Below are 26,548 nucleotides of genomic sequence, written 5' to 3'. Positions count from 1 at the left end.
ATCCGGCTGTGGTGAGCGTGCCTGTATTTCCAATACTCTGGAGAAAGAGGCAGGGGGATCACAAATCTGAGACCGATCTGGGCTCTAAAGGGACTTTTAGGCCAGTTTGTTTTTTTTTTTTTTTTGTCTGTACTCTTTTTTTATTATTAAATTTATTTATTTATTTATTAAAGATTTCTGCCTCCTCCCCGCCACTGCCTCCCATTTCCCTCCCCCTCCCCCCGATCAAGTCCCCCCTCCCTCATCCGCCCAAAGAGCAATCAGGGTTCCCTGACCTGTGGGAAGTCCGAGGACCACCCACCTCAATCCAGGTCTAGTAAGGTGAGCATCCAAACTGCCTAGGCTTCCACAAAGCCATCTTAAAAAGAGGCTTTATGTGTATGAAAAAAAGGGGGTCCCTCCCTAGGCCTCTGGACACATGTTAAGTATCAATCCACTTCACTACTAAGTAAAGATTTGGACTTTGGGTTCTTATTTTCTTGGGGGTTTTCCATGTACACGTGAAGTGAAATCCGTGCCTTTCTCCTGCTCGTCTGATGGTAGCTGTGAGAATGCAGAGACGAACTGAAAGTTCATCACGCCTGCTGTGGTTTGGATAGAGTGTCCCCTGCAAAGCTCACATGTTGGAGGTGGGACCAGCTAGGGGAAATCCATCTCTGAGATGTCTCTGGTCAGGATGACCCCCTCTCTGCGCTCTCCCCTGCAACATGCTCAGGACACCGCAATGCTGCTCTGCCTCACCATCTCAGGCTAGCGAGCCTGGTGGTCAGCCCACCACTGACTGAAAACCCTGAAACCGTGAATAGAAAAAGCCTTCCCTCTAATACTGTCCTGTGTCTGTCACGATGACAGAGCCCACAGTGCTCTCCTCTGGGCCTGATGCCCCAGGCTGGAGGTAGCACGCTAGGTGGAGCCAGGGTCCAAAGGAGGGGTTACTGAAAGCCTACCTAGGGGGCAGCCTAAAGACTTGCCTCAGTGTTTGCTGGGACATTGGGTGAGGGAGATGGGAGGGCCAGAAGTTGAACAAGTGTGACATTTAGAAGTAAAAGGTTCTATGGTTAAGACGCCTGCACATGGAAGTGGGAGGATGTGGCAGCAGAGGATTTAGACATAGGGTGAGTGTGTGGCAAGCTGTGGCCATGCTGCTTCTGGAGACTGGTGCTGAGGCTGGGTCACTCTACACTCATTCTTGTGATGTTTACACTTTTACCAGTGTGTAGGCAGGCAATGGTGGCACACACCTTTAATCCCAGCATTTGGGAGGCAGAGGCAAGTGGATCTCTGTGAGTTCAAGGCCAGCCAGGGCTACATAGTAATAAGACAAAACAAAACAAAACACATTTTTACCAACTCTACGCCTGACTCAAACTTTCTTTTTCTCTTCCTCTTTCTCTCTTTGTTTTGTTTTGTTTTGTTTTAGATAGGTCTCACTATGTAGCTTTGACTGCCTTGAACTTATGGCAATCCTACTGCCTTAGCCTCCTCTGAGGTATAATTAGACTTGTGATGCCTGGGCAAGATTCCATTTTCTTTTAAGGAAAGGCTGAGAACTTTCTTGCTCAATTTTCTGCAACAAAGTATTAGAGAAACTCAAGAGAAAAAAATGTATACGTATATATGTATACAAACATACATAAAGTATATACACACAACATATGTATATATAAACAAGACATTATTTACATTTAATATATAAATAATATCAAATGTATTTTGTTTTTATTTTTAAATTATTTAAAATATATAAATCATAACTAATAAGCATATATACATACATAATTTATTAATTACTGTTTATTATTTATATATTTAAAAATACTTTTTAAAATAAAAAATAATTTAAAATAGATACATATTATGAATATGGATGTTTTGCTTACATGTATATCTGTGCACCAAATGCATGCCTGGTGCCTGAGAATTCCAGAAGAGGGTGTCGAATCCTCTGGAACTGGAGTATGGACAGTTGTGAGCCACTGTGTGGGTGCTGGGAACCAAGCCCAGGACTTCTGGAAGAGCAACCAGTACTCTTAACCACCGAGCTGACTCTCTGGCCCTTCAACCTGCATTCTTATACAACCCAGGACCACCAGCCCAAGTGCAACACTGCTCAGTTGTTGCTCAGTTGATGTGCTCAGATGCACATCAATCAATTATCAGTCATGAAAATCCCCCGCCCCAGACATTCAGACATGCCCATAGGCCAATCTGATGGAGGCAATGACCTCCTCAGATAAAGTCTCCTCAGGTAACGCAGGCTGTGTCAAGTTGATAAAACTAATCAGTATACTATGTGTGCATGTGAGCGTGCTGGTGTGTGTGTGTGTGCGAGAGAGAGAGAGAGAGAGAGAGAGAGAGAGTTTATATGTCAGTGTATGCACAATTACATACATATGTGTGCCTGTACAGGCATGTGTTCATGCACATAGTTGTGTTTGTATGTGTTTATGCATTTGGGCATGTATGTATGTGAGTGCTTGTTTCTGTGACTGCACATGTGTATGCTTGCATGCATCTCTGTGTGTTTGCATGCACATCTTTGTGTGTTCATGTTTTCATAGATGCACGTGTGCTCATCTGTATGTTTGTGTTTATATGTTCTTATGTCTGTGTGTGCACACGTATACATTCATGCGTGTGTTGTGTCTGGGTGTTCATGCATGCACTGGTACTCAAAACCATATTTCTGGGGTTGAAATAAATCTAAGACTAGGTGGTTTAAGGTCATCTGCTTTAGTTGAGGGGAACCCCAAGAACCACAGAGGGAGAAGTGGAAAAGACTGAAACCCCTCTTAGCACCTTCCTCTTTGGCTGTGTCCCTCAAGACTGAGAAGGTGAGGGGAGATGGTTGAAGTTGGCTAGTGACATGTTTCTGGGATGAATTTGTAACGCATTAGAAGGGAAGTTAAACTTTCTCTCTCGGCCTCCACCTAAAGTAGTCTGAGGCTAAACTGTCAGAGGACCACTTCCAATGACAGCTTCAGACCTTCCAGAGGCGAGCTAGTGGCTTCTCAGCTCAGGTGGTGATGGGAGGACCTGGCCCTCCTGTAGCTCAGAGCGAGAGTGTACATCTCACCATGGCATTTCTAACTTTCAGCTTCGATTCAGTGAGCTAAATTACTGCAAGGATAAGGAAAGTAGCAATCAAGAAGCTTCGGATGTGGAGCCTGGACCCTCAAGGCAGACTGGGGAATGGCCTTGGGGTGCTTCTGGAGGCAGAGTCAACTTGATGAGTCCTTCCTGGAGGCTGGGGCATGCAGAGGTGGCCTGCTCTGCAGCGCTGGGTCCAGCATTCTTCATCTGGATTGTCACCCAGGAACCGTGTCAGGCAGGGCTGGGCGGCCAGTGTGGGAGCGCTCTGCTGGAGGTTCTGTGTATATGAGGCGGTGCTGCCGCCCACACCCAGACTGCCCTTCTGGCTGCTGGGTGACTCAGGACTTACCAACACGTCTGAATATGCTAGGGCAAGCCCCAGCCTCCTCTTCTTCCTTGACACCATCCCAGCAGGCCTTGGTGGGGCCCACTGCCTCCTCCCATGTTCATCTGCAGGTTGCTATGAGCCTTCAAGACACTTTGCTTTGGCTACTTCTTAAGCCCTGCCCAGCTCTGGTGGCAGATCAGAGTTCCCGGTGAAGTCCCAGATGGCTGGGGACCCTCCTGGAAAAAGCTCCCTAGGGGTCCTTGGGGGCACTGGGGAACTCTTGACATCTTTGTGCCTAGAAAGGCAGTGCAGGCATCGCTCCACACTTAAAGCGGGGAAACTCAGGTACACGGCCTGGCAGTTTTAGCTCGTACCCAGGCATCTCGACATCACTTCTCACCCTCTTTCCTAGACACCCACCTGTTAGAGGAGGGAGGGCCTCACGCTGATACATTTGTAAGGCTCTGATGTTGGTTCAGGATTGGCAGGCCTCGTCTCATCCTCTACTGAGCCTTGGGACTGGGCCCTGCTTTGCTGATGATACTGAGAGAGACGCAGGCAAATAAACAGGTTCTTAGTCTGGAGAAAAGGGATCAGGGCCTCTCCTGGGTCTTCAGGTCAGGGCGTTGCCTCTGTCCCACTGCATATTTCTACAGAGTCCACCTCAACTTCTCCAAGCAGTTCTGGACCTTGCACTCAGGGTCAGTGTGCAGAGATCACTCTGGGTCATTTCACTCAGTTCCCGATCCTGTGCCATAAGTTTAGGCGTGCAATGCCATAACTTATGTCTCCTGTTGCCAGAGCTGGCCATCAGACTCCATTCTTTCTGTTTTGGTTTTGGTTTTTTAAAACAGAGTTTCTCTGGGGAACAGCTCTGGCTATCTTGGAACTCACTTTGTAGAAGAGGCTGGCCTCTAACTCCGAGCTCCTCCTGCCTCTGCCTCCCAAGTGATAGGATTAAAGGTGTTGCCCAGCTGGAGACTCCATTCTTCCTGATGGGGATCTGGCGTGAGAGTAGCTGGAACAGTTCTAAGGCTGTGCTGGGTTTGAGCCCCGATCTGGGATTCACTCCAGGGCCTGCCACTGCAGGGGAGGCTAGGCTGCCCTAAAGTTCTGGCTACAGCTCTCCTTCCTCTCTTAGCTGTGGCCCCAGTGTCTCCTGCTTTCCCTCACTGCACAGACAAACCAGCTATACCCTGCGGTTGTTCTGGGCCGCCTGCTGCCTTTCGGGTTTGCCAAGCTTGCACTTGCTGAAGCTTTGGGATCCACGAGGGTGCCGAGTGGGCTGGCTCTGCTGGATACAAAGCACACTGGCTCTGGGTCAGCTGACTGCCAAGGAGCCAGGGGGCACCGAGTCTCCTCTTTCATCTGCCCCCACTATAAGGGACCCAGGCCGTGGGAGTCCACCAGTCTGACAGCTCTGCAGCACTCTGGGGGTGGGACCAATGCTTGTGGGGACAGGTGCTCTGGGAAGGCCCTGCCTCTAGGTCTTGTAGTCTGAAGGAGGCGGACTACAAGTGGTAACCCTGACACAATGTCTCACTCTCAGGACCTCAGGGGAGAGCAGGAGGTGGGGGCAACTCACGCTAGCTCCTTCTCTACAGAGGCAGTACAGACACAAACAGGGCTGCCTCAAGCCCCAGGATAGCAGGGTTTTGCTAGATGCACCATTGTACTCCCGAGGAGGAAAACAAGCCAGTGCTGGCTTCTACAAAGAAGATTTAGCTGGGGGCCTGCCACCTCCCTCGGGCTGTTTGCTTTGCAGCCTCAGAACTGGCCAAGAGTGGCCTCGCTTTCCTCCTCCCTTTCAGTGTGGGCTGCGGCTGGCAGTGACATTTAGAGCCAATTCTGAGCCGGCATCTGACCTTGGGAGGAATGTAGGAAATGTCTGTAGCCAGGAGCGGCCACCCCCTACCTGTGGCCCTGGAATGTGGGCTCTGAGCCGCCTGTGAACCCCAAGGGAGGTACACGTGCATCTGCAGTTGGAGAACTGGGAGCGCAAGGACCAGGAATGGAATAGTTGGAAAGCAGTCTGGCAAAACTACCTAACACAGAGGGCAAAGTCAGACTGGCAATGCCACCCCCTTGCCGTGCCAGTACTGTGTCCTCTCCAGGCCTTTGAGCCCTAGACACAATCGCAATTTTGGCTTGTGGAACTCAGAACCACAGAATGCCAGGGCTCCTTGACATGAAGAGTGGCCACATCCATCCTACTTTACTGATGGGGAAACTGAGGCCCAGAGTAGGTAGGAGGTGGTTGCAGTGCACAAGTTATGGCCAAGACTCAAGGTTCTCAGCTGTTTTTTTTTTTTTTTTTTGGTTTGTTTTTGTTCTTTTTAATCACAGCCCCTCCTTGTTGCATCCTCCTCAAAGGTCCTATTGTAAGTACCCACTAAGTTCCTGCCAGGAAGCACTCTGGGGCTGCAAGGACTGATTGCTCCAACCATGGGGCAGATACTAAGCCCTGGACCTTCATGGGGAGGATCACACCACTGCTCTTGGGAAGCAGGTGCTCCCTGCCCCAGCCAGACCACAGTGACAAAGCCAGGAACTGCAGCTTGAAAGAGGTTTTGGAGTACGGACTCTGCTGACCTCTTGTGGCCACAACTGGTCCTAACTCCACATCCTTCCTGGGAAGTGCTCTGGCAAAACTGGGCTAGATGTAACGGTAGTCACCTCACTTAAGTTGCTCAGAACAAGGCTGGAGGGTGGATATGTCTCATTCGATGTTGTCTCCTGAAGGAAGACAATTCAGGCCAACAGATGAGGTTCAGCCTGTGCTACCCGGAATGCTTGAGTGTGGGAAAGAGAACCTGTGATTTTCAGAGAGACAGCTTAACCAATCAACACCAGACAGGATGGTTGGAAAACGTAGAGGATATTTATTTCTCAGGAAGGTCCACCACAGCTGGCAGGCACTGCTTCTCCTGCTTCACGGGTTCCTCTCTCCCATCCCGAGAAATCTCTACTGTGCTTGGAAGGGCCCACGGGAGGCTGGGCTGTACAGAATCGTATGCAACACTCCAGAGCCTTAAAGAAGTAAATCAACAAACATCCTATTCCCCCACAAAGACACACGTATAAAATAAATAGGTATATATAAAAGAGGCCATGGTTCTCCCACCCATCTGGTGGGGCTGCTTGGGAGAGCCGGCTGGGTGGCCACGTACCCCTTCTTTCAGCCAGAAACATCAGAGGGTACATGGTCTGGAGTGTGGTGAGCCAAGAATAAGCCCTGGCTGCAGAGGGAGATTGGGCAGGTCCTCTCCCTGGAGCCCAGCTGGGCAGAAGCAAGGGAAAGGTAGGAACAAATAAATAAGTCAATAAATAAATAAATAAATAGAACTCAGCTTGATCCCAGAGGCCTAAAGGTTTGGGTTAGAGGCTCAGGGCACTTGGGCCTGTTTTTCAGAAAACAGCACACCCAGTGAAGGGAGAAAGATGGGCAGAGAAAACACAAATCCAAAGCCACACCTCACCCAGCCTCCAGAAACCAGTCTCAAATCAGCTCAGTGAGGAGAGGAGCAGGGGTAGGGCAGGCTGAGCGCCTAGGGGGCTGTGTCAAGCCTGCCCTCTGGTCCCAAGGCTGGGGACCCTCCCCTTCCTGGACTCAGTCAGCACAGCCTCCCACTGGCTATATCCAGACAGACCATCTCTGTGGGAGGAAACTATGGCTACCCCCAGGATGGGCTCTTTCCTAGGGAAACTGAGACTGGTCTTATATCTTAGGGGCCTTCATGACCTAGGACATCCTTAGGTCAGCCCAGAAAAGTCCCACGTGACTAAATAATTCAAACAGTGCAGCCCTGGTGTCCTCCCTTGCTCCATTTGGCCATGAGTGTCTCCACTTCCTCCAGCCCCGACCCCCCCCCCCATCTCCCCAGCAACCTTCAGGCTAAAAGAGATGGTGTCAAACAGATGCAGTGCAGAGAAGGGGCAGGAGCTGCCAAAGGGGGAGTTTGGGCAAGAGGCCAAACAGGACATGTGACAAAATCCAAGGGACTCAGGAGTCCCAGGCCCTCCTGGAGATGTGTGGCCCGTGGAACCCAGAGAGCACAGTGCGGAATAGCAGCTGCTCAGCTGGGCAGCAGCACACGCTCCAGGAGGTAGGTGAGCGAGTCCCAGTGCTTCCAGAGGAGGAAGAGGACGAGGAGCAGGAGGGCGGTGCTGGTGATACGTAGGCGTGTCTTCATGAGGGGCGTGATGAAGTTGGCAATGGTGGACACAAACACCAGCAGCACGGCCATGAGTGCCAGGATCACGTTGATGAACTTGCCCAGCAGAGCGCGTGCGTTGGCGTTCTCCACACCTTCTAACTGCACCACTTGCTGCTGCTGCTGCTGCAGCTCCAGCTTGGTGACCCGAGTCAGACAGGACTCCACGGCCTCCTGCAGGGGACAGAGGGTGGTGTATGGGAGCTCAGGGTGGGTGAGATCCTAGACTGAGCCCAGTCTGCCTGTTCTTATCCCCATAGGGCTTTTATGTGATCTCCAAGGGTTTGTGAGCTGGAAGATTGGTTTCTATCATGGCAATGCTAGGGTTGCAGAACCTTTGTGTGTGTGTGTGTGTGTGTGTGTGTGTGTGTGTGTGTGTGTGTGTGTGTGTGTAATGTAAAGAATTAGAGCCTATGAGAGAGAGTCTGACCCCCAAATCTCTCTGGCTTCCTGCCTCACTGTGTGACTCTCCTATACAGTCCCTGTCTTTGGGGACTATAGCAATGCGGTCTTTACCAGCTCCAAAGTCAGGATGACATCCTCTTAGGTCTCCAGAGGGGAGAGCTGGGTGGATCTTTTCTCTTTACAGATTATTCAACCTTACACATTTGCTACAGCAAAGAATACACTAATATGCCACTGTACCAAGGTGGTAACATAGAGCCCCTCTTCAGAGCCAAGAAGGGCACTTCTACAATTGGGGACAGAACTCTTGACTGACGACTGTCTGAGGAGGACGTAAGGAAGCAGAAGTCTTGCTTATTGATTCCAGCTCCATATTGAGGCAGGCAAATGCCCAGGAATAACAATGAATTCATTTGTAAATCTGATACCAAAGATGTGGCAACCATAATTGGCCCTTGCCTACCAGTTTGCCTTTGCATAACGCATACACTTGGCCAAGGACTTACCTTGTTCTTATCTCTACCCCAGCAACACTGCCTTCTTCTGCATCCTGACCTATCTGCCCTATGGATAAACCTCTGCCCATCATTTATGGATAAACGCCCTGTGTGATAGGTCCACCCCAATGCTGTCACCTGTACCCTGGGCCTACGGCTCTATCCACACATCAGGACATCCCCAGAGAGGCCCGGGCCATACCTGGATGTCTCAGGCTCTCTCATAGGACTGGTAGGCCACCTTTTCCTCCATGCTTTAGATAAACCTCTGCTCATCATGCCTTATGTGATAGGTCCACCCCAATGCTGTCAGCTGTACCCTGTGTCTACAGTTCTATCCACACATCCTGGGCCATACCTGGATGTCTCTGGCTCTCTCGTAGGACTGGTAGGCCACCTTTTCCTCCATGCTGGCTAGCTCCTGCTTTAGGTTGGTCATCTCATTCTGGTGGAGCTCAGTTAGGTCATTCAGTTGCTCCTCCAGCCTCTCATACCTGGTAGGGAAAGAGGAGGTGACAGCACTTCTTACAAACCACTCTGTCGGTAGTGACATGCAGCCCACTCATGTGTCCAGTCCTGCCCTCATCTTAACCTGGTTGAGAGCATCGCTCTCCTCTGTGCCAGCCCTGTGGTAAGCATGGCCCAGCACTGCAGCCTCACCAGACAGTATCGACAGGTGGGGAGAATGAGAACCTGTCTGGGATCGCATGGCTCATGATGGGGAGTTAAGGACCGAGTGACTCTAACCCAGCTCTAAACTCTAAGATGCTTTGTGGGTAGCAGGGACCCGGAAGTATAGAGAATGTGATCCCTGCTCTGAAAAGCACCAAGTAACCAAAGATGGCTATAGAGTGAGGGTGGCTGGCTTTAGATGGGGTTCCCCTCAGTTTTACAAGCCATCATCTAGAAAGAAGAAGTGCTAAGGAAAAAGGTCCCCCAAATCCCTGAGAGAGAGGGAGGGAGGCAGGGGAAGGACCAAACTCCAGCCCATTCTTGACCTCGGGAACCCCCTAGACATTCCAACTGTCCATCTATCTCCACTTCACATTTACAGGTTGACTCACTCAGTTTTTTTTTTTTAACAGTAATACAATGTATACAATGTAGCTCTGACTGGCCTAGAACTCACAGAGATCTGACTGCCTCTGCTTCCTAAGTGCTGGGATTAAGGGCAAGTGCCATCACACCTAGTCCACTCATTTTCTCTTTATGACCACTCCCTAAGGTCAGGTCAGCATTACCCTCACTTCACAGACAGGAAAACAGTGTAGAGTGTGAGCTGCTCAGTTAAGTTACTCCAATATAAGGAAGATCTGGGATTTGAACCTAGGTAGCTGCCTCCAAGGTTCTTTCTGAACCAGAGTCTCCAGAAGATCACACCTGGTGCTGGCTCTCATCTTAGTCTCCCTTGTGTGAGTTAAGCACATAACACCCCAAAGCAGTGATGCTCAACTTGGGGGTCGAACGACCTTTTCACGGTTGTTACATATCAGATATTCTGCATATTAGTTATTTACTTTACAATAATAATAATTTACTGTTACAATAATTTGTAACAGTGGAAAAATTAAAGTTATGAAGAAGCAATGAAAATAATGTTACAGTTGGGGTCACCACAACATGAGGAACTGTACTAAAGTGTCACAGTGTGAGGAACGTTGAGAACCACTGACCTAAAGTATCCTGAGCCCGTCAGAACCTTTGTTCCAGAGATCTAGTGACCCCTGTTCCAGTCTGGAGAAAGCTCCTCAGGGGTTCCTCCTGGCATGGCAAGACCCTTCTGGATGCTTCTCCAGTGGCCTCCAAAGCTCAGAACAGCTTCCTTCCTTTCCCACTGGGCCCACCCGCAGCTGGGAAGCCAAGAGGTACCCACCTGTAGCGCTCTTCTTGCAGGCACTGTGTCATGTAGGTGTAGTCCCTCTGCAGCTGAGTCTTCAAGTCCTCCATGGAGTCCTCCAGGTGAGACTGGCCCTGCTTGATGTCCCGCAGCTCCTCCAGCAGAGTGTCCAGATTTCCAGGGGCACCATAAAGAGTGTTGGATCTAGGGCTCCCCAGTGCACCTCCCGGCCCAGCCCCAGAGTTGCTGCCCGCCCCAGCCGAGCTGGCACTGGCGCTGGAACACTCATCGTCACTGCCGTACTTGGGGCTGGACACTAACGTGGCACTGCCACTCAGTGCCCGGGCTGCCTCTTCGGGGGGCCCATCTTCCATAGGGTCCTTCAGGTGGGCAATGTTGTCGGCACTGCCGAACTTGTTGCGAATGAGGCAGGCGAACTCCCGGGGCTTGGACACCACTGCAGTATGGGTAGCTTGCGAGAGGCCAGAGAGACTGCCTTTTACACCCTCCACCACGCCACCCCCGAAGCCACTGATGCCAGCACGCATGTTGGCGCCCACATCCTTCAGCCCTTGCTGCATATCACGTAGCACATCTTTGGGCTGTCGCGAGGGCCCATTCTGCTCTATCTCCTTCAGACGCCGGCGGTATTGCTCTAGCTTCTTGTGCAGCTGGGCGATGGTCTGGGCCGACTTTTGATTCTTCTTCTCAAACACCTGCTTGATGCGCGACACCTGCTGCTTGTCCGCATTGTTGGCCAGCTTCAGGTACTCCGCCACGTTATCATCCCGTGCCTCCTGCTCGATCTTGATCTGCTCGGTGATCTTCAGGATCTTCTGGTGCAGGTGGTCAATGGCAGCTTTAGTCCGCTGGGGGTCGGGCGCTCCATCTGGCACGTCCAGACTGATGGGGCCATCAGTGTCACCATGGCCAGGGCCAGAGGGGAGGCTCAGGGCCACAAGATCTCCCTTGTCACCCTGGGGAGGAGAACCAATGGTGAGACACGGGAGGGAGCTCAGCAGGGTTGTCAGTGTAGCCCCGGCCACCCTTGGGTGTGGCTTCTCCACCTGGTCAACAGATGCAGGATGAAGGAAGAGCCTAAGCTGCTACAGCAGGTCCCACAGCTGCAGGCCAGCATTACCCTTATGAAGAGCTTTCTCTCTGAAATGAAATCTAGGCACATCTACTTTGCCTTTGGAGCAGGGTGTTCTAGCAAGTAACTTGGGGACACACCACTATGAAAAGACAGACCCTGCGGCCCTGAGGCCAGAGATGGGCTCAGCTGTCTCTCTGGATTCGATCTCTTAATTAGGCTCTTGTCTGACCATGCGTCTCCTTCGGAGCTATGAAAGCCCACTTGTAGGCCCGTGCCTTCCAGCCTCGCACCCCGTCTTCACTAACACAGCTGCACGGATCCCTAGCCCTGTTCACAGCCCTTTTGTTACCTTCCTGCTCTCCGAGGGTATCAGCAGTCTCCTCTGACGCATGACGGTGGGAACACTCGATCTCTCCCACTCTCCCAGAACTGAGGAAAGAGAGCACACCCACCCACCCTACTGGGCAGGTCCTTGAAGTCTAAAGACCCAGAGGTAACTCAGAGGCCACTAGAGGCCAGTAGTCTGGAAGACCTGAGAAGGAAGAGAACGTGCAGGAAGGAAGGAAGGCAAGAGCCTCTCCTCTCCCCACCGGGCGGGCGGGCGGGCGGGCAGGCGGGCAGGCGGGCGGGCTTTCTGAGTGTGTCAGTGTGGTACAAACTCAGACAAACAGGGGAGAGAGCTGAGAAAAGTTGAGGCAGGGGATCAGAGGGAAAGGGCAGGGAAGATACTGAATTTGAGATAGATCTGTGGGCAGGCCTGGAGCCCACTAACCCCAGGCCATCGTTGGCAGCTGAGTCCCTTATCATTACACAACAGAAGCAAGCTGGATCAGATCACGGGGTGGGTGGAGGGGAGAGGTGAACGCCTTGTTGTAGATGGGACTAAACAAAAGAAAGCAGCCTTGTCACACATGCTGGAAGCAGACATAGCTAACTACAGGCAGAAGTTACTGGAGAACACCGCCTATGGCAACAGCGCTGGCAAACTCAGGAGGCAGGGAGGGGCTCCTTTTAGGGTCCCCTAAGGATGCCAAGAGGACCATCTCCTGAAGTAAGGGCTTTCTTCCGGGCTTTGGGTGTCCCTTTATGTCCCCTCACCCTCCCAGCAGGTGTGTGTGCCTCGGAACTCTCCTCCAAACCATGTCCTCCCAAAGCCATCCATCCCGAGGTCTGTCTCCTCTTGGTGGACTTAAGCCTCCTGCGCCTGTTGCTCCCTGCAGTCTCTCTGGTTTTCCTGAGCCTCTGTGTCTCTGCCTGTACAATGGGTGTACTCATACCTACTCTCAAGTTCCATAGGAGGGTTTCCTGGATGGCATCCCATAGGCACATGATAAATGCCAGATCTGAATTTAGGTAGATTTTCCTCCTGGGGAGTGATGCCTACAGCCAAGCTGGACTATCAAAGCATATTACTCAATATTGATGAACTGTACAAAGTAAGTTCTCTATATAACACACGGCCTTTACTCTCAAAGAACTTGGCCTTAACACAGATGGTCCTTAATCTCCTCCTGGGGCAAAGAATATGCAGGTAATGGGCATTGATGATGATGTGTTTGGCAATCTGCATGCTGCCATTCACTCTTTGTGAATGGTGCCAGTGGACAGAACAGATGGGGACGGGTGCGGGATGCGGGGAGAGCTGCAATGCCTTACTTAGGGAGGGACAGCACATTGTCTGCCTGCCAGGCTCCTCTCACCACGAGGCATCTGTCTCAGAGTGGATGCTGTACAGTGCCCAGGAATGAGGGTAGACTTTTTTTAAATTTCATTTTTTTTCTTTTCTTTTGGGAGGTTTTGCTTTTCTGAGACAGGGTTTCTATGGGTCTGGTTGTCCTAGAACTCACTCTGTAAATCAGGCTGGCCTCAAACTCAGAGATTCACCTACCTCTGCCTCCCTAGTGCTGGGATTAAAGGCCTGTGCTACCACTGGCCAGCTTTATTAAAAGCAAGATTCTTGTTTGTTTGTTTTTGTTTTTGTTTTTCAAGACAGGGTTCCTCCGTGTAACAGTCCTAGCTGTCCTGGAACTCGTTCTGTAGAACTAGGCTGGTCTTGAACTCACGGAGACCCACCTGCCTCTGCCTGCCGAGTGCTGAGATTATAGGCATGTGGTACCACCATTCTGTGAGGACATTCTTGACACCCGAAGGTAGCGGAGACTACCATCACCCCACCCCTGCATACACACTCTTCTCCATCCTCTATCCAGACCCCAACTTGGGCATCCTGCCTGAGAACTGTGTTTTGGCTGGGGGTATAAACTGTGTGGCTCATGAGGGCATATCTCCAGTCACAGGCCATCATCCTCCATGGATGCACCTTGCTAGGCTGCCAGAGAAGTGGCATCAATTCCCTTTGCCCTCTAATGGCTTCCACAGCAGAATAAGGCAGCAATGGTACACCGTCCCCATCTGCTGCTCTGTGCCAGGTGTGGTTGGTTTGCCAGGATTTGTACTTTCATCCCTTCAACCCCGGTAACAACCCAAGAGCCAGGCAACACTGCCATTCCCATTCTACAGAAGAGAAAATTAAGGGCTGGCCCAGGACTACAGGATGAGTGAATGGCATAGGATCTGAATCCTAGTGGGCACCTAGCCCCAGGGCCTGATCCTTGGACAGCTGGGAAGTCCCTGCACATCTGCAGCTTGAGACATTCCTGCCTCGAGTGGTCTCAGGATTTCTGTCAGTGGTCCCGAGACACCTGGCCTCACCCTCGAGCAATTATGCTGGCATTTGCTATAGTGAGACTGAGGGGGTCTTACATCCTGTGTAAGCGAGGAAAAGGGAATTACGGACAGGTGAAACAGCTTAGCACTGGTAAAAGGCATTGCTGCCAGGACTAATGACTTGCTCTCCACCTGGGAAGGAGAGAACCAACTCCCCTGAGCTGGCCTCTGACCTCTGCCCACACTGTGCATGTATATGGGTTCACACATAAAAGAATGAAATATATACACGGAGAAAGGATGTATACACACAAGCCTCAGTTGGCTTGGAACTCACTATGTAGTCTGGCCTCCACAGTGGAGGGATTACAGAGGTCAGCCACCACCAAGACCCCTTTAAGACTGAAGGGAGACGGGGCAAGGGATAGAGGGAGCCAAGGATCTGGCAGACAGCCACAGGGGCACAAAGAAGGATTATATTTTAACAGGGAAAGGAATGTTAAAGAAAGAAGAGAGTTCCTCAAGTGGTGAGAACGCACATGGATAAGATTTGCCAAAGAAGAATGGGGGCTGGGATGCAGCTAAATGGCTCAGTACTTGCCCAGCATATACAAAGACCTTGGGTTCAAATCCTAGCACCTAAAAAAACTGGGTGGAGCTGGAGAGATGCCTCAGTGGTTAAGAGCACTTGCTTCTCTTGCAAGGGACCTGGGTTTGGTTCCCAGCACCTGCATGATGGTTCACAGCCAGCTGTACCTCCAGTTTAGGAGATCTGATGTTCTCTTCTGACCTCTGGGTGCACCAGGTATGCATATATACATCCACACATGTAGATAAACATTCACACACAAAATAAAATAAAATAAATTTCTATTAAAAATAGTGATAGGATACAAGCCTGTGAGGGGCACTGGAATGGGCCTAGTTTGGTGTCTGACAGCAGTCTGGAACCCTGGTTTGGTCAGCTATCAGTTGTGTGCCTTCAGATGGTCTAGAAGAAGTGGGAACCCTACTTCCTTCAAGGGATTCTCAGAGGATAAAATGAGATATGAAGTAAGGGACATACAACAGTTCCTTAAAAATAAATACAGATTTCCCAGCAGCTACCTTGGAAAGTGCAGATCCAGGATGTGGACCAGTCCTGAATCAGAGTCTGTGCATCTCTGACCCTTATCAGGGAAGCTTCTTTGTTCGCAGATAGAGATTAATCCGGAGACCTATAACTGGTCAACCAGAGGCTGTGGGATTCTCAGCTCTGTACAGCTCTAAGTGAATGGCTACATCACTCCCCATCCCCGAAGGCTCAGAGATTACCCTGGGGGAGGGGGCAAAGGCAAGAGCCAGAGGCAGTGGACATCTGCAGGGACACGACAGGGCCCTTGCACACACGACTCGCAGTGGCTGGCTTGGCATGCAAGAGATGTGCAGCCAAGATAAAGCCAGCCCAAATCCCAGCATGGGCGAGGGAGGGGCTCATGAAATCCCCCGCCTAACTGATGCTGCAGGGGGAGGGAGAGTAAGTCTTCTTCGGGGATGTGGTCCCCAAATGCTCCTCACACTGCAGTAGATGATTCTATACCCACGCAGTACTAAGCGGATTCATAGAGTTTTAAAAAGGAGGAGGACATGAAGTTTGGAGGGAAAAGTTGTGGGGGAGCGAGAGAAGGGAATGGGGGTAGAAAATATTATATTCATATATGAAGTTCTCAATAAAAAGTGCACTATCATATACACCATGTAGACAATTATTCACAAATTATTCTATAGATAAATGAAAACAATTGATAATTTGCATTGAAAGCAAAAGGTTTTAGTTTTTTCCCCTCAAACTGTATATTTCTGAAATCAGAACCTTTTCTCACTGTTCTGTAGCAACTAATACACTGTGGAAATATAATGATCAATTGCATTATGGCTATAGATGTAAAATATACAGTCATTTATGCTTCTAAAAATAAATACAGACTAAGACACTGAATATTCAATAGGAGACCACATTATTTAAAGTAAATTTCTTGTTCTTAAAGTTACTTTTGTTTATTTTGGAGGGGCACATGTGTGGAGGTCAGAGGACAACTTTTGGGGGTCAGTTCTCTCCCATGTGGGTCCTGGGGATTGAACTCAGGTTGTTAGGCTTGGCTGCAAGTGCCTTGAACCTCTGAGCCATTACATCTGCCCAGCGACGTTCTTAACAAAGCAAATCAGCATAGTAAGCACATGTAGAAACTGGAATCCTAATGTTTTGCTGGTAAGAAGGTGAGATGGTGCAGCCAATGCAGGGGAACAGAATGGTGGTCCCTTGCCGTTAAATATAGAACTACCTCATAACTGTCCAATTCAACTCCGAGTGTGCACCTGTTCTAGTTCACTTCCTGTTGCTGTGATAAACAGCATGGCCAACACCATCTTGGGGGAAGAAAGGGCTTATTTCATCTAACAGGTTATAGACCATTCAAGAAGGAAGCCAAGGCTGAAGCAGAAACCAACGGGAAAATGCTGCTTGCACGATGCAGGAGCCTCTGGCTTGCTCAGCTTCCTTTCTTAGCCCAGGTCCTCCTGCCTAGGGATGGCACTGCCCACATCAATTAGCAATTAAGCAATTACCTCAGCCAGGACATGGAGGCACACACAGCACTCAGAGGACAGAGGTTGGTGGATTTATGAGTTCAAGGCCAGTCTGGTCTACAGAGCAAGCTCCAGGACTATGCTGAGAAACCTTGTCTCAAAACAAAACAAAACAAAAAACAAAAATAAGAAAGGAAGGAAGGAAGGAAGGAAGGAAGGAAGGAAGGAAGGAAGAAAGGAAGGAAGGAAACTAATCTGACCTAGGCAATTCCTCATTGAAGTTCCTCTTCCAGGGGACTCTGGGCTGTGTCAAAGTGACAGTTGAAGCTAACTATGACAATACCAAAGGAATTGAAAATGGTATTGAAATAGACACTGGTACAAGTTCAGAGTAGCACACTTCTCAATAGCCAAGGGTAGGCACAGCTCAGAGACAGCCATTTAAACCAGTGAATGGCTAGCAAAACGAGACTCCACATAATGGAAGACTGTTTGGTTACAACAAGGAATGAGATTCTGATAATGCCAGAACATAGACGAGTCTAAAAAGCAGTTTGCTCAGTAGAGGCTACATGCTGAATGGTCCCACTATGGGAGCTTCCACAGTGCTAAGTCTACAGATGAGCAGTTGCTGGGGACTGGGGGAGGAAAGAAATGGGAGTGAGACCCTAATGGGTATTGGGTCTCCCTGAGGATCATAAAGATGATTTGGAACTCGGAGGAGGTAATGGTCGTGCACATGAACATGGGAGGGAGGGATCCAGCCACATCAAAGTGGTTTACAGTGGGTACCCGGACCTTGAATCCCTCCAGAGCAGCTCTCTCCCAGACTAGGCACTAGGAGAGGCACAGCAGTGACTCAGTGCCTGCCAGTGGCGGGTGGAAAATTCAGGCCCCCTGTTTGGAGGAGGGCTTGGCTGCAAAGACCGCTCCTCTTTCCAAACGGTGTAGAGTTTTCCTCAGCTTACACCAGCTGCCAGTACCACCTCTAGGGCAGAAGCCCCATGGCACAGTGACCCCACTCCTGCGACTGAGGAAAGTTGGTCACTATAAATACCTGACTTGGGATGAAACCCCATGAACAGGCTGAGCAGACATTAATGAAAGATCTGGCAAGGAGGGGGCGGGGCTCACACACATGCTAGGTGGCTGGGGAATCCATGACATGGTCCTGGCTATAGCTTACTAGCCAGGGCTGCAGCTATAGACTGAAGTTTAAGACGCAGTGATGAAGGTTCTGGAGAAGACAGAGCTGGACTGTTTTCTGAGTCTCTGGGGCCAGTTTTTCTTCTTTCTGTCTTGGCTTCAGTGAGATCTCCCCACGGTCCATGAAGAGCTGGGCACCTGTCTACTTAACTCAGGCAGTGCACAGACCTGTCTCCCTGCCTGCTTTCAGCAACACAAACTGAACCTGGATTGGGCACACTGCCACATGACAGGAACGGCTGGATCAGGGCTTCCCCAGCCTTGGCTCCCATTGCCCTCTGCGGTTCTCACCTCCTCCTGGGCCTGAGTCCTTGTGTTAACCTGGCTGTGGGACACTTGCCCTCCCCACTGCATGGCAGTCCAGCAGCTGGAATCCTGGAAGCTGGCAGGCAAATGGCAGGTGCTTTCAGGACAGAAAGTGCCAGTTTAAGAGACACTTTCAAAAGGGAGGAAAAGGTAGTTGCTATGTGAATCCTCATTTTCTTTCTTTAGCAGTGTATGCACATGGGCCATAGGAATAACCACTGCTGGGCTGGAGAGATGGCTCAGCGGTTAAGAGCACTGGCTACTCTTCCAGAGGTCTTGAGTTCAATTCCCAGCAACAACATGGTAGCTTACAACCATCCATAATAAGATATGGTGCCCTCTTCTGGCCTTCCAGGATACAGGCAGGCAGAATACTGCATACATAATAAATAAATAAATAAATAAATAAATAAATAAATAAAGTCTTTTTTTTTTAAATGAAAGAAAGAAATAACCATTGTTTGTGAGAGTCCATGCTTCCTGTCTGTGTTCCTAAGTAGACCCATAATCTCCTCTTACCTTGGGGCAGGCAGCCCAGGGTACCCACAGTGGGCTGGCATGTCCAGTTGGAAAGACAACAGTAAGGCTACTCTTAGGAGGGGGGAGGGAGGAGGGAGAGGATGACGAAAAAGACAAAAGAAGCAAATAAACAGATCTTTCGGTCTCCTAATCCCCCCTTTAGGCCCCGTGTTCACTCTGATCCATCTATGTGCCTGGCCACACACAGAAGAGCTGCTCCTGAATGCCGGGTCCTGGCTTCCACCGTGTCAGAGCACAGTGGATGTGCAGGCTGGGGGTGGGGCAAGGCAGTCAGGACTAGTGACTCGGCAGTGATTCAGCAGAGGTGCTTGGACCAGCTCCCCGCTGTCCCAGAGAGACTCTTATTCTATAAAGTCTCTTGGGATGGAGAACACTGATTTCCTTAATAAAACTTAAGTCCCAGGGGGAAAGAAGATAAATCCAGCTCAGGATGGAGAGGAAAGCATGTGGCCAGCTAAAACCCTCCAGCCTCAAAGGCCAAACTGAGAGAAGGCACCTGACATTATGGCCAGGGCAGAGGGGAAGACTACCCCACCCAGCCCCAGGTCCTGAAGTCAGGGCTGCTCCTCTTCCAATACAGCAGATACCACCTTATTTGGCTGGTGGTTCTTTCTTCCCAGTGGGAACATATGGGGTGCATAGAAATGTTTAATCCAGCTTTGGATGGGTCATCTTACTGACCCAAGCACTCCCAGGTGGGCAACGGGAAGGTGTGGGGGAAATACCCTGGAGGCCTTAGAGTCCTGTCTCGAGGGGTCAGGAGGTCAGACGCTCAGCTACTCAACAGGGCACACAAAGAGCTTTGTCTATGTGAGAGGGAGGTGGAAACAGTCCCACAGCAGGTCTCCAGCCACGCGAGGAGGCAAAGCACGCCCCCTCCCACTTCTCCCTTCTACAAGGGGACTGCTGAGTGCAGACTGCGCACAGATGAGGAGACACACCCCTTCTCCATGCAGCACCCATCCATCGCAAGGCAGAAGTGTAGCCAGCTGCGTCTCATCACCTTCTGCAGCCCACAAGCCCGCCCTGCGCCTAAGGGACAACTCTGCGGAGCTGATGGAGGGCCTGGTCTCAGCTCCACCTGGGCTGTGACCCTTTCTGTTAGCGCTGCTCCTGTAACTCCATCCTCCCTCCAGTCCTGGCCCTCCCGAGGACAAAGCTCCTTTGTCCACATAAACGCCCACTGCTCTCCTTCCTTCTCTGCAGAGCACAGACTCATGGTTGAGACGCTGGAGCTGGTCTGTCATTTTAGAGTCTTTCATTTTCCATCCTCTGATTCTCCGGTAGCCGAGCACTACGGTCCTGAGCTCTCTTTGGTCCATGGGGGTCAATGCTCCCAGAACCTCTCCGTGTCCTGCACCGCTTCTGAATGCAAAGCCACCATGACTAGAAGCACCCCTTGTATTTAACGGCATGCCAGCTCTCCTGGATCTAGAGTTTTCTGTAACTGGGCAGGAGAGAGGTTGGTTCTGGGGCACTTGGGGGCTGACGAGCTCTAGAAACGGCTCTCCTTCATTCTACAACCCCTCTCCATGTCCCACGTGAAAAGTCTTTCCTTCCCCGACCCAGAGCCTCACCTGTGCGGATACCGTTTCCCAAGGCCGTGCTGGCGAAGAGGCGCCAGGAGCTTTAAGGCCCCAGCTGTCCTAGGGCAGTGTCAGGCTCCCAGGCTCCCAGGCCCTGGGCAGCACTGGGCTGGCTGTTGGGAATCGGGGCCTGAGAGCAGGTGTGCCCGAACTCCCAGGCTCTGCAGCCGCCATCTCCAGTCTGAGAGAGGCCCAGCCAGGGATTAGGGATGGATTGCTCTAGATTTCCTCCTCCCCATCTGGCAGGAAACATGGAGGTCTATCCAGCGGGGTGACCTCTCCCCAGGCCAGTGTGTAGGAGGATGTCCTATGTGACTGGCCTAGCTGCATGCAGGAGGTGGGAAGTCAGAGGAAAATATAGGGCAAGTAACTGTTCACCCACCAGACAGACACTGACCAGTTCCTCCCATTTCCTCATCTAAGAATCTCCCCGGTGATCAGAAACCCTCCCACAGCCGCTCAACTGCACCAAATCCCAGTTTCAGCTCGTAATGGAAGTATGTCTTCCAGAAGGGGTCCCTCTCAGGATTCTCCTCCTCTCTCCCTGTTCTGTGGCTTAAAGCACAGTCACTTCTAACCCAGAATCCCCAATAATGGCCTGGAGACATCAGCAGCCTCAATAAGGGAATCCCTCTGTCTTGAGACTGTGTCCCATGAAGCCACTCTGCTCTGGACACCTCTGTGCCTCCCTCCCAGCTTCAGCTTCCCCCCACGTCCTGTCCCCCAGCACTGCCCAGGCAGGAACCACCCAGGGTACAACAAAGACACAAACTCACAGCAGTCCTTTTTTCCTTGGACTTCATCTGTGCAGTCCCAGTAGGAAATCCTGTCGGTCAGCAGAGGGGGCCAGAGGGCCACCGTCGATAACAGCAAGTGGTGAGGAAGGAGATGGAGAAGCCAGTCCTGGGTCCACCAGTCTCTCTACCAGCAAGCTCCCCAAGGCAGAATGTCCATTCTGAGACTCTGCACTCATGTGAGTCCCCAGAAGCACACAGGGCTTAAATACCGACGGTCAATGTGGATCATGCTCATGGGGCAGTCCCAAGTTCAAGAAGGTTCCAAGAGATAAGAAGGGCCCCGTGCTATCTCTAGGAGCCAGTGCCAAGGTTTGCAGCCAAAATCACCGAGACCAGGAATCCCCCACCCAAGGGTCCTGGAAACTGTACAAACATGTGTCAGCTGATGACTTAGGGGTTTCTGAGGAGGCTGGCTAGACATATTACATGGGTCTCCCATGACTGGGACCATCTCTGGTCTATAGGATCAGGAAAAACTCTAGGCAGTTCCTACTTTCATAAACAACCTCTCTGTTTATACAGTATTTTGACAAGTACTGTTCCTTTTGCATAACAGTCATTAATATAAAGTCTTGCTGTTCATATTAAACTATAGGAAGGAAAGGAGTAACCCTTATGGTTATCTGGGCCTCTTCCTGTGGCCAACATGAGGCTGGTCTCCTTCGACACTAACAGTGTAATGGCAGCTGACTATCTCACTGGGCTGTAATGGAAGTTCTCTGCAGCAGGTCCATCCTATGTAGCAACAAGTCTGGCTTGAGATTCTTACCCTTGAGACATCCCTTCCCTGTCCCCTCCTTTTGGGCTTCACCAAGTTAAGACTTTTAAATTTAAAAAAATTCTAAATTATGTGTGTGTGGGGGTATGTGGGTGTGAAAGCAGGTGCCTGTGGAGGCCAGGGGCACTGAATTCCCTGAAGGGGGAGCTACAGGGGGTTGAGTGCTACCTCATGTGGGCGCTGGGAACCAAGCTCAGGTTCATTGGAAGAGCAAAGTGCTCTTAACTCTCCAACCCCCAAGCTAAGATTCTTAAAATTTCTTTATTTTTCAAGATTATAATATAATTATATATTTTTTCTTTTCCTTTTTCTCTCTCCAAACCCTCCCATATAACCCTCCTTCCAAAATTGTTACATACATATATATGTACATATTTATTGGCCAAACCACTTCAGTGGTTCACATCGAATTTCACAATTTCAACGAACAACAGCAAGTCTATATAACTGCTTGGTATTTCCCACCATGCTCTTACTTGCAAAGAGCCGAGTTTACTTTCAGTCTGCATCATTGGGAGGGAGCCCTCGTCCTCCAGAGTATGGATAATGAGGACAGTATATGAGTGATGACAGATGTTCCGGTGGATCCAGACCCACGTGAGCAGAGGTGCAGGGGTCTAGACTGGACCACCTTGGGTCTGCTTAGCTGGGAGAGTGTAGTGGGCCCAGTATATACACCAGCACAGCATGCCTTCTGGCCTTAAGGTCTTACACTTCCCATGATTGCCTGGGAAAATCCTATGTCCTCTGAGGCGCCCCCTTGTCTGTCTCTTTCTGAACTTCCCTTTCCTTTTTCCTTTTTAAGTTACACTTTATTTGTTTATCTGTCTTTGTGTGTAGGGTATGTGTGTGTGTGGGGGGTACACATGCCACAGCACACATGTGGAGGGCGGAGCAGATCTTGCTGGCATTGAGTGCTCACTCTCTCCTTCTATAACTCAGGTCATCAAGCTTGGCAACAGGAACCTTCACTTCACCCCCTGAACCATCTCACTGGCCCATAACCTTTTCCACATCAACAATAACAACAAACAAAAAAAAAAAAAGGAGGAAGAGGGGGCAGTGGCCACAGGAGACAGAGGTTAAGAGTAGGCTAAGATTGGGGTTTTCTTCCCATGCACACACACACACACACACACACACACACACATTTTTTTTTAAATTGTGGAGTTGTCCCTGAATGACAACTTTCTGATCCAGAAAGCTGAGAACAGCAGAAACAGTTTTTCGCTAGCCACACTGCATTAAGATGGCCATGGGGAAAACTGCCCCCCAATGGGACATTTCAGCTTCACTCCTGGAGCAACTCATCACAGTGTCAGACAGGACGAGGGCGGGAAGGGGTCAAGGGACAAACTAGCAGTCTCTAAGAGAAAAGGAACACATGGTGATCAGGGCAGTGTCGCCTGGCAAGCCAGCAGGCAGAGAGCACTTTCCTCTGTGATGTTGTCCTTGTCCTTCTCCATGAGCAGAGACCCTGAATCTGCCAAGAGGAACCGCGGGGAACATTTATGACCTTGGGTTTCAAGCTTGGTTCCATAGTTGCTCTAAAACTTTGGTTGAGAGTATTCACAGTTACAAGGGGAGGGATGTGAACGGGTAAGGGTTGAAGGTGAATATGTCTGGGAGGAAGATATGTACAGAATGGGCTCCAGGGATGCTGAATAAACTTGCCAGTAGCCTGGCAGTGCTTGGGAGTCAGAATGGCTGGTAGAGATTCTTACCCTGCTACCCACAAGCTATGTAGCCTGGACAGGTACTAGCCATACTTCTTCCCAGCCACAAAGGAGTCAGGTGTACCCACCGAGGGGTCTGCAGGATGAGGCCAAGAAGCCAAGCGGGGCATGGGAGGAGAATGTAAGCTGAGCCTCGGAAGCTATGTGGCTGTATCCACAGAGGCTGACACACTGCCAGCCTCACTGAAACAGGTTGCTAGAACTGAGCCCCCATCACCACATGTGAATGTGTAAACCCATGCACACATCACAGTATTCTAGACGGTACCTCGAAGACTTAGCCTGGGACAGAAAAGTAGCTGTCGTCTGAAAGGAAGTTGAGAGGGGAACAAACAGGGGGAGCCACTACAAGTAATTCAAGTAATGCCCCAGAAAGGACACAAACCACCAAGCAACTTTCCTTTTGCAAAGAAAATGTGCTGTTGGGTGACCGCCACTGCGTGTACTTCCTGTAAGTCTCGGTCATCCCTCTTGGTCACTTCCTCTATGGTATGGCTGAGGAAGAGACAGCACCACGGCAGGCAGGTGGTTACCACTGGTTTACAGGCTCAGCAGCTGAGCTACAGCTGGGGGTGTCTGGCCTCATCTTCTCCACACAGAGTTAAGTCTGAGGGCAATAGACAGGCCCACATTGTCCTTGAGCAGGGAGCTGGTGGAGCCAGGGCCTGAAGTCACACTGCTCTCCATGCCTGGCAGGGTTCAGCTCTCTTTCACCCTGGCTTCTTCCTCATTTGGCTTCTTCTTACACACCATACTTCCTTGTCATTTAATTTTGATATCAAGCCCTTACTTCCTTATTTTCCTCTGCCTTATTTATATTATTGTCCTCTCCCTCCTGCAGAAAGTCATACTATTTACTTTTTTTCTCTTAAAAAATACAATAAAAACAGGGTTGGGTATAGCTCAGTGGTAGAGTACTTGCTTAGCATGCAAGAAGCCCTGGGTTTGCTTCCCTAGTACCACAAAACACAAATAAAATTAAAAACTCAGTCAGCAGAGTCCACACATCCTACAGAGTGGAAAGCCTGAGTACAATGGTGAGAAGCAACTAAATTTAGTATCTTAGAAGGCAAGGTAAGGCCTTAAAAATATCCTGGGCTGCATATGGTGTGTGGTGAGCAAAGCCTCAGTGAGGGCTCCTTCTTGGGAGCCTAACAGCTGCCCTGATGTTCATCATGCCTCCCCTTGAAAACAAGGGCCAGGGAGGTCATTGTCCCAGACCTAACCAAGTCACCATTAGGAACTGCTTTCCCCTGGGGAGATAAGAGAATGGTTGGTATTGTTCACCGTGAACTGCGGTGATCAAGGCAGGTGCACTCTGGGAGCACACAGACACATACAGCCCTAGGAGCTGCAGAAGCAAACAGAAGGTCTATCGAGCAGGAGGCCACAGCACAGCATGGCGTGTAAGCATGAGACCTTTCAGTTGCTTTCATGGAGGGAGGAGGCGTCTCCTCTACCCTGGGCCTTGGATGATCTAATGTCTCAGATACTCTGGGTGGGGGTGGGGGAGAAGGCCTTGTAATTCCTGGGAACCTGGTCAGTGGAAACAGCTATATATCTGGCTCATGATGAGGCCAAACAAATTCATTCCTTTGCTGTCCTCTGCTCCCCAGAGGAGGGCTTGCGGGGAACAGGTCCTGAAGAAAGTGACCCAGAGGAAAAGGCATCTCCTTTCTGCACAATTTTTAGGACACAAAGTACCCTCTATCCAACCCCATTTGCCACAAATAATTGAGAACATTACTGAAACACAATTCCTGGAGGCTCCCGCTGACTCCAGGGCTCTGAGCTTACCACTGGAGCCGATATGATTAAACAAGAAATATGCACAAAAGCATTCTGCAAACTATGGCATGCTGTTTGACGGACTGTTGGCACCAGCACGTCCCAGATGCATGCCTACAAGGCCACTGAGTCCCCAAGAAATAAGTAGGCAGGAACGGGGCCACAGTAACATTTGGGTTTGAAGTCACCGTCTCAGGAGGCTATGAAACCTTATATAATGACGTTAATATTACAGGGTCCCTGTCTTTCCAGGGCAGGGTTCGCCTTTCCAGCCACCCCGAGGGGGCCTCTTGATCACAGTATCGCTATGGATCTGATTTAGCTTTTGCTGAACATGCTGAATTATTCACGAGCTACAGATAGCAAGCCAGCTCTGGGATGAGGGTAGGGCTATCAGGAGAGCCGTAAGAGAGAGGGAAGGTATACACTGGAAACCAGGCTTGTAGGGAGGTCAGAGAGGACCTCCAGAGTATTCGAGGGTCAAGGGCCAGTAAGATCTGCCTGATGACCTGTTTGTGACACCCTGGCACCTGTCCCTGGTGGAAAAGGAGAGGTGGGGAAGGCATTACCATAACCTCAGCACCCTAGCTCAGGAAAGCCCCTGATTCTCTGAGGATCCTCAGAGGGCTGCAGTGGCATGTATTCTGAACTTCTGTGTTTATTCCAGAGCCCTCTGCCCCACAGAAAATAAAGACAGAAAGTACGAACTGCATCTAGAACAAGACGCAGATGCAGGGATCAGGTTAAGGGTACTGTATTTCCATTGCCTCACCTGGCGCCAAGGGACCCAGGGTCATGTTTCTCATCTCTTGGATGTGGCGAATGCAGGGAAGAGTGTGCTAGGTAGCTGGGAGATGTGTGCCAACTCCCATGGCCCATGCCCACATCCCAGTGCTGGCTCCACATAGTCTGGAGCCCGATGGCAGAGTTCTACTTCCTGCTGACTGTTACTGTCCCTGGCTGGGGCTGACACCCAAACCCTGAGTACACCTTCTTGGGCAGTGCACAGCATGGCCGAAGGAGCCGAGGCTGAGAGAGGTAGAGAATGGAGCCTTGGCTGTAGTGTCCTACCTGTGTCTAGACTGGCATCATCTCAGCCCCATGGGCTG

At 50.4% G+C, this 26,548-nt stretch overlaps 1 protein-coding gene across 5 annotated transcripts in view; it reads right to left on the bottom strand.

Annotated features, from left to right (window-relative positions):
• Positions 1 to 6,286: 6,286 nt before the first annotated feature.
• The window catches only part of Tmcc2 (transmembrane and coiled-coil domain family 2), a 38,151-nt gene continuing 17,889 nt past the window's right edge, over positions 6,287 to 26,548 (bottom strand). For 3 of the 5 annotated variants that reach the window (XM_050147742.1, XM_050147743.1, XM_050147744.1), the window contains 3 exons: positions 10,411 to 11,351; positions 8,896 to 9,031; positions 6,287 to 7,809 (listed from right to left, as the gene is read on the bottom strand). In XM_050147742.1, coding sequence (XP_050003699.1) covers positions 7,498 to 7,809; positions 8,896 to 9,031; positions 10,411 to 11,351 — 1,389 coding nt within the window. In that variant the 3' untranslated portion in view covers positions 6,287 to 7,497. Of the gene's footprint in view, positions 7,810 to 8,895; positions 9,032 to 10,410; positions 11,352 to 11,819; positions 12,072 to 21,116; positions 22,209 to 26,548 lie in introns of those variants that run through there. The other 2 variants (XM_050147746.1, XM_050147745.1) reach the window with 2 other exon arrangements.

This window comes from Alexandromys fortis, unplaced genomic scaffold, assembly GCF_014885135.2.
Source record: "Alexandromys fortis isolate MF-2015 unplaced genomic scaffold, M_Fortis_MF-2015_v1.1 scaffold_58, whole genome shotgun sequence".
Taxonomy (NCBI): domain Eukaryota; kingdom Metazoa; phylum Chordata; class Mammalia; order Rodentia; family Cricetidae; genus Alexandromys; species Alexandromys fortis.
Note: the sequence above shows the minus strand (reverse complement) of the source record. Positions and strands in the feature narration are given on the sequence as shown.